The sequence below is a fragment of the Acanthisitta chloris genome, unplaced genomic scaffold, assembly GCF_000695815.1.
Source record: "Acanthisitta chloris isolate BGI_N310 unplaced genomic scaffold, ASM69581v1 scaffold28924, whole genome shotgun sequence".
In the NCBI taxonomy this organism is placed as follows: Eukaryota; Metazoa; Chordata; class Aves; order Passeriformes; family Acanthisittidae; genus Acanthisitta; species Acanthisitta chloris.
Genome location: NW_008671473.1, coordinates 668 through 7278, shown reverse-complemented (window position 1 = coordinate 7278; position 6611 = coordinate 668). Strand labels below are relative to the sequence as shown.

General features: G+C 49.9%; 1 protein-coding gene across 1 annotated transcript in view; it reads right to left on the bottom strand.

Moving 5' to 3' along the window:
- PIK3CD (phosphatidylinositol-4,5-bisphosphate 3-kinase, catalytic subunit delta) overlaps positions 1–5662 on the bottom strand; it is a gene marked incomplete at its 3' end in the record, with an annotated part of 15348 nt that extends 9686 nt beyond the window's left edge. The window contains exons 1-8 of the mRNA XM_009074117.1: positions 5585–5662; positions 5065–5228; positions 4206–4434; positions 3396–3625; positions 2196–2375; positions 1435–1584; positions 1051–1140; positions 141–362 (exon numbers count right to left, since the gene is read on the bottom strand). Coding sequence (XP_009072365.1) covers positions 141–362; positions 1051–1140; positions 1435–1584; positions 2196–2375; positions 3396–3625; positions 4206–4434; positions 5065–5205 — 1242 coding nt within the window. The remainder of the gene's footprint in view (positions 1–140; positions 363–1050; positions 1141–1434; positions 1585–2195; positions 2376–3395; positions 3626–4205; positions 4435–5064; positions 5229–5584) is intronic.
- Between the last annotated feature and the right edge of the window lie 949 nt (positions 5663–6611).

Sequence of the window (6611 nt, the reverse complement as noted above, 5' to 3'; positions counted from 1 at the left end):
AGAAGTTTTTGGCCGTTATTCCGTAACCTCTTTGATGAGCAGAAACTCTTTCTGAAAGCAAAGGGCACTTGGTTCAGAGCAGTGTCCCATGCCCTCCAGCCCTGGCAAGCCTGGCTCAGCCCCACACTGGCTTTACTTACAGCTTTCTTGGACTTCTTCTTGGTGGAACGTGCCTTCTTGGCCTTCTCGATGACGGCGTAGAGGGCGAAGCAGAGCCGCGCCATGCGGGGCAGGTCACAGATGTTGATATCGAAGTCCAACCTCTGCTTCCACACTGGCTCTGAGCACACATTCACCTCTGAGCTGGACACTGTCTTGCACAGCATCTCGTTCCCATGGAACAGACCTGCTTGCACCACCAGCTGAGGGAAGGGGAAATGAGGGAACACCATGAATCCACAAGGACTTGCCTTGTTTGCTGAAGACACGTGGATAGGGTATCCACTCCCTTGAACAGGGTGTTCTACTCCTCCAATTCATTGAGACATTAAGTTCCTTAATCTTTGTGTTTACTCAGCTTCAAGCAAGAGCACTGTTATCTTTTCACTTCATGCTGCATAATGTGATATAGCCCTTGCCCCATTTCCTTCCTTTCTAAAAAGAGCATCCATTCCCCTTCTCACTCTCCTGCTCCCCTTACAGCAAGCACCTTGCACATCCCAGGGCTTTGCTGCCTCCTGCTTTCTAACTTCCTTTTGCCTTTCTCTTGCATCATTCTCTTAGAGCTGCATTTCCCCTCCTCTGCTTTTTGCAGCTTCCCTGTCCCTCCACTCTGCTGTCAGAGGGCATTACCACAGAGCAGCAGCTCTGTTTGCTACACAGCAGCTTTTGCAGGGCAGTGTTTCTAATGCTGGGCTGCTGCCCAGCCAGTTCCCTTTTCCTGTTCCCCTTCCTGTTGTGCTGCAGTTCAGAAACTGCCCAAAGGCTGAATGAAGCATCACGGAGGATCAGGTGAGATCACAGTGTCAGCCACTGCTGTCCTCACCACACACACACGACACGTGGCTGGGAAAGCCAAAGTACAAAACCCCAGAGTGAGTCAGTACCCACCTTCATTCTCTCATCAGCATTGACCTTGCTGCCTTGCACCAGCTCAATGTAGAAAGGCTGCTCTAAGGACCAGAGAGAACCATAGGCTGGCTGGAAAGAGAAAGGGATTCTGATCAGAAATAGATGCAACAAAGACCTCTCAATCCAGCACCAGAACTCATCTCCCATCACATGCTTTCTGGTTCAACACAACGAGCACTGAGGTGGGCAGCAGGAAGTTTGGGACAACCAGGGAAGCTGTGGAGGGGGCTGGAAGGCTGACTGGAAATTCCCAGCCCTTAGACTCTAGGATTGTTCTGAGAGAGGCAGAGAGAACCCACTGCTGTTCCCAGCCAAGATCAGCATCTCCATCAGCAGATCCTGCAGGTCACTGTCCCCATTTACCTTTTTCTTTGGGAGTGGGGGGGGCTTGGCAGTCATCTTTGGGGGGCTGGTAATGCAGTTGGTCTGCTCATCCCTCATGGCAATGATGGCAGAGGAGTGGACCATGGTCAGGTGAGGTGTCAGGCCTCGGTGCAGGCAGCTACGAATATACTGCACAGAGAGGACAGAGCCAGGAGAGAGTCATCAAGCAAATCAGAACTGGCTGAAGCAGAAACTGGTGGAAGGAGTCAGGAAAGGACACAGCAGCAATCAAATTTCAGTTCTAATTTATCTCCTCTTGCTTTATAAACCTGCAGCTCACTGGATTCATGTTGCCAGGACTGAGAATATGAAATGCCTTTTATAGCTGGCATTTCATCAATGGACTCAAATGGCTGCACTAAGGGAAAACACTGAGATACAGCACTCCCAACAGCAGTCTGCCCTGCCAGCAGGACACAGGACTACTTGCCCAACTTTCAAAAAGAGAACCCCCATCCCACCATGCAAGCAAGGAGATATTTCCAGAACCAGAGTCTATAAATGTAGTTACACAGCACTTGGCACCCAGGGACAGGCTCAGATCACAAGCCCCTAAAAACAAAAGGATCTATTAGGTTGCTAGAATTACCCCTTGGCCTAAGCAGCATCCAGGTCCTGTCACTGATGTGCTGCACTCCTGTAAACACCACTGCATCCTTGATAACATCTCAATCCACCCTCCCAGCAAGAGGAGGCCACCTGGGAATGGATTCATGGATAAAGCAAGACACAAGACTCACCTGGAACTGGTACAGGGGGTAGTTGCCATAGAGGTATTCACATTTCCCATTCACCTGCAGGGTGTAGTCCTCTGGGTTCTGCACTGTCTCGTGGCGGAAGACAGTGGCCTGTTTCTTGATAGCATAGCTCATCAGTGTGATGGGGAACTCCTTGGGGGAGATCTGGAAAGTGAAGCTCTCCTGCAATCCCAACAACACAGCACACACCATCAGACACCAGCAAAGGGCTGAAACAACACACAGTTCCCATTCACCTGCAGGGTGTAGTCCTCTGGGTTCTGCACTGTCTCGTGGCGGAAGACAGTGGCCTGTTTCTTGATAGCATAGCTCATCAGTGTGATGGGGAACTCCTTGGGGGAGATCTGGAAAGTGAAGCTCTCCTGCAATCCCAACAACACAGCACACACCATCAGACACCAGCAAAGGGCTGAAACAACACACAGAAGCAGCAGCTCAGCTCAGTGGGTCCTGCTGCTGACAATAAGGAGGAGGATAGGAGGGTGGAATCACACACACATTAGCCCATCAGTAGGGATGTTTGCCAAACTGGAGCATGTTTCAGCAGCACAAGCACAAGGCTGGGAATCAGGAACTTTAATCCAGTTTAAGCAGAATCAGCAGTTCATGTGGCTGCTAGTCACTGACAACCTTCCCACTGCCATTCCACCAGCAAGGCAGAGGGTGGAAGGGTCACCATGCTCAAACACACTGCCCTGGAAGGCCCTTCTCCCTGTTCTCTCTTGCCTCATGCCCAGGCACTACATGCAAAACCAACATGAACCAAGGGTAGCAGGCAAGAACAGGGGCCCATGGGCAACACAGACCAGTGCCTGCAAGCAGTGTGTGCTGAGCATGAGCTGAGCAGACCCTAGAGATCCCAAAGGAAAGGCATGTATTGGATTCTGTGCTAATATCCTGCCCAAGAAGCTTTCCACCCTATGCACATGCAACACCCTCAGCTACCAGCTAACCAGTACAACCAAAAGCATGTTGAGGAAGGGGAACAACTCCCTTGGCTTAGAGGCTCAGAGTCTCCCTCCAAACCATCTCCACAGGCAAAGGAATCTGGAGAATGAAGATGAACACTGAGCCCATGGAAACAGTGTCCACACACACATTATTCTGTCTCCAAACACTCAAAGGTTCTCAAAGGGGAAGCACAAACCATCCAACACTGTTACAGCAAACTTAGTGCCTTACCCCCCCAGACTGAAACTTGACATTGACAAAAATGTTCTTGGTGGAGGTGAGCAGAGAGCCAGTGCCAAGGCCTTTGGCCATGGGCTCCAGCTGCAAAGGGAAGTTGTACTCCATCCAGGCTGCCCAGCTGAGCTGCTGCCGCTTTGCCGCTCTCTCCTCGCAGAACTGGCACATTTTGGTGCGGAAATCATTCACCTCTGGATCCTGCACAGAGTCAAACTCATGCAAACCTGAGTGGAGTAAGAGAGAAAGGCAAAATAAGCATCTGCAGCCAATGGAGGAAATGAGCCTTTGACAATCAGGTGTCTGAAACAGTCTTCCTGACCGCAGGCTTCGTACTTGGCCAAAAGGAGAAGAGTCAGCCAAGCTACCAGGAATCATTTCTTTGTGATGTACAATCCACAGAATCATAGAATCATCAGGGTTGGAGAAGACCTCTAAGATCATCAAGCCCAACCATTAAGCTGTCACTGCTGTAACCCCTAAACAAGATCCTCCAGTGTCAGTCCCAGACACCTCTTAAAACACTTCTAGGGATGGTGACTCCACCACCTCCCTTGGAAAACTATTCCAGTTGCACTGCCTGAACTACACCAGGCCTCTGCCAGCAGGAGGGATCACCCTTCCTGGGTCTACACACACTGTTTCCTCACTGGATTCACTGCTGATTTCACCAAACCTGCTGATTTCTTCACCTCCATAAGCAGTGCTCCAGCACTGTCCCACACATAGCCAGGCTGCCTGGGAGAGGAGCACATTTCACCTGCAGTCAGCAGCTCTGCCAGGCTCCAGTGAGATGGGGGAACTGACCTTTTCCAATGAGCAGGCTGATCTGGGAGTTAATAACCTTCTTGGCTCTGTCTCCTTCCCGAGCCACGAGCCGCAGGACGGGCAGGAAGGGCTGGATGTCACAAAGTCGCCGCTGCTCGTCCTCCAGCTCCTGCTGCTCTGCAGTCTGGTTGATGCACGTGAAGACATAGGCCTCAGGGTCACTGAGCATATGGTAGAGTGGCTCATACTGAGCATGTTTCCACACCACCTGGACCAGACCAACAGCAGAGTGAATCCTCCACTGCACTGCCACAGCTTCAGCTTCCTCTTCAAGGGTCTTTTCCAACCTCTACGATTCTACTGTCACCCACAACCTCACTCTCCTGGGATACACCATTTAGCAAAGGCAAAGCACAGCCCAACATCCTCACAGACCTCCCTGACCCACAGTCCCAGGCTCTTTCTCAGCCAAGGCTGGTGGTTCCAGCCCATGCTGCACTGCTGGGTAGGTTTATTTGCAGATGTCTTTAACAGACTTCCTTTTTCATGTTTGCCATTTGTTTCAGGCAATGTAAATCCCTCAACTTGAGTATTTAAATAACCTCCAACACCTGCTGACTGTGGTCCTGTGAAACAGGAATCACTCCCACTGGAAGTGGGTTAAGTAACTTGCTCCCAGTAACATGAAATCTGACAAGAGCCAAGAGTTTTTCTCAAGTCTTGTCAACACTATCCAGTGCCCAAAGATCCTTCTCTCCTAGTGGATGGCACTCCCACATGACTGTTCATATCCCATTCCTTCTCTCTCACCCTAAGTGCCTGCTGATGGAGACTAAACTCTGGAGTGGATGGACTGTAACACCAACCTGTCACCTAACTGCTGGAATGAGGCTGTTACCTGTTTGATGGTGCCCAGGCTAGCACTGCAGGACACAGAGAGGTTTAAGTATATGCCTGTGGGCAGCAGAAAGTCCACCTGGATGTTTTGGTTTTCCCCCTTGGACCAGAATTCCGTAGGGCAGTAAATGCCTGGGGGCATCCTGCTCACTTCTTAGCTACCACCTGCAAGAAAAGGGAAGACAGTCTGTTGCCACTGACTACATATTATTTCCCCAGAGTTGTAATGGGCTCTGTGGAAAGTCAAAAGAGCCCCAAGAAAGGAAGGTCAGCACAGCCACACAGCTCAGGAAAATATGGAGCTTAGGCAAATTTCCAGCCCAGTGCCTTTAAGCCACATGTAACTATTGCATCTGCTTCTATCTCAATGCAAGCCTTTCTCAGTCTCTTCTAGACTGGGATTAACATCTACATCTGCATTTGACAAAGAAATAAAAGAATTATCTTCCCTGGAGAACAAAGACACTTGTCCCAATAGCTCATCAGCGACCAAGCAGCCAAGAGAAACAGTGAGTCCCTACCCCTGGCTGTGTAAGGCAATCCTCAGGCCACATGCTCCAAGTTCCACTTTGTTTTTCCAGAGCTCAGTTCCAGTCTGCAAGAGGGAGAAAGAGCTGTTGCTGGTTCCAAGTATGCAAGCATTTTTATACACACAAACAAATAATACTCCAACTGTATATTCCCCTCTACAAGTACAAAAAATATGAAGTTTGAGGATGAGACAGTCAAAATAAGTTTAATTCCATCTGCAGCCTTTCCCTGGGCAGGGCTCTGCAATTTATTCTCAGTACACCCAAGGAATGCAAAGAAGGGAACAAGATCTGAACACTACCAGGTACAAACTGCTGTTTTCAAACACAGGATGAAACAAAAGGCATTCACCAGAAGCTTGTTGGACATTTCCTCTCTCAAAGACATGTAACTCTGAAGTCAGAGAGACCCTCACACTTCAACCACTTGCCCACAGGCAAAATACTACAGCAATAAACCCTCCAGTTTCCTGCACAGATGACAAGAGGCAGAGCTTGGTGTCCCCATGTGCTGGGAGACACTGGAGCTGCTAGCAAGAGACAGGGAAGTGGCTCTAATTCTCTCCAACCACCTCAGCAGTCATCAGCTCATCTCAATTCCTCCTTACTTACCAGAGTTTTCCCACCAGGTCAGCAGAAGAACATCCCAGTGGTACAGCCTGGAGTGTGCTCCACAGCCATGGCTCCAACCTCCTGCCAGTCCAAACTCAGCCCTGCCCTGAGCAATTCTGCATCACTTATCCTCAGCCCATGAAACAGGCACAAAATGTGCTCATTCCCAACTTAAAGTACATTGCAGCTGTCAGTGTACAGACTTGGAAAGAAGCTGAGCAATGTGCTGCAGAAGATTTGGGTCTCCTGAATCATGAAGTCCTGCTGGCAGCTCCTCCTGAGCCAGCCCTATGCTTCAGCACGATGAGGAGCTCAGCATCTTATCTGCCAGGTCCTGGGAGCACACCACATCCCTGTCAGCAGTGAGGTCAGGATTCCCAGAAACATGAGCTGTATTTTATCTGTC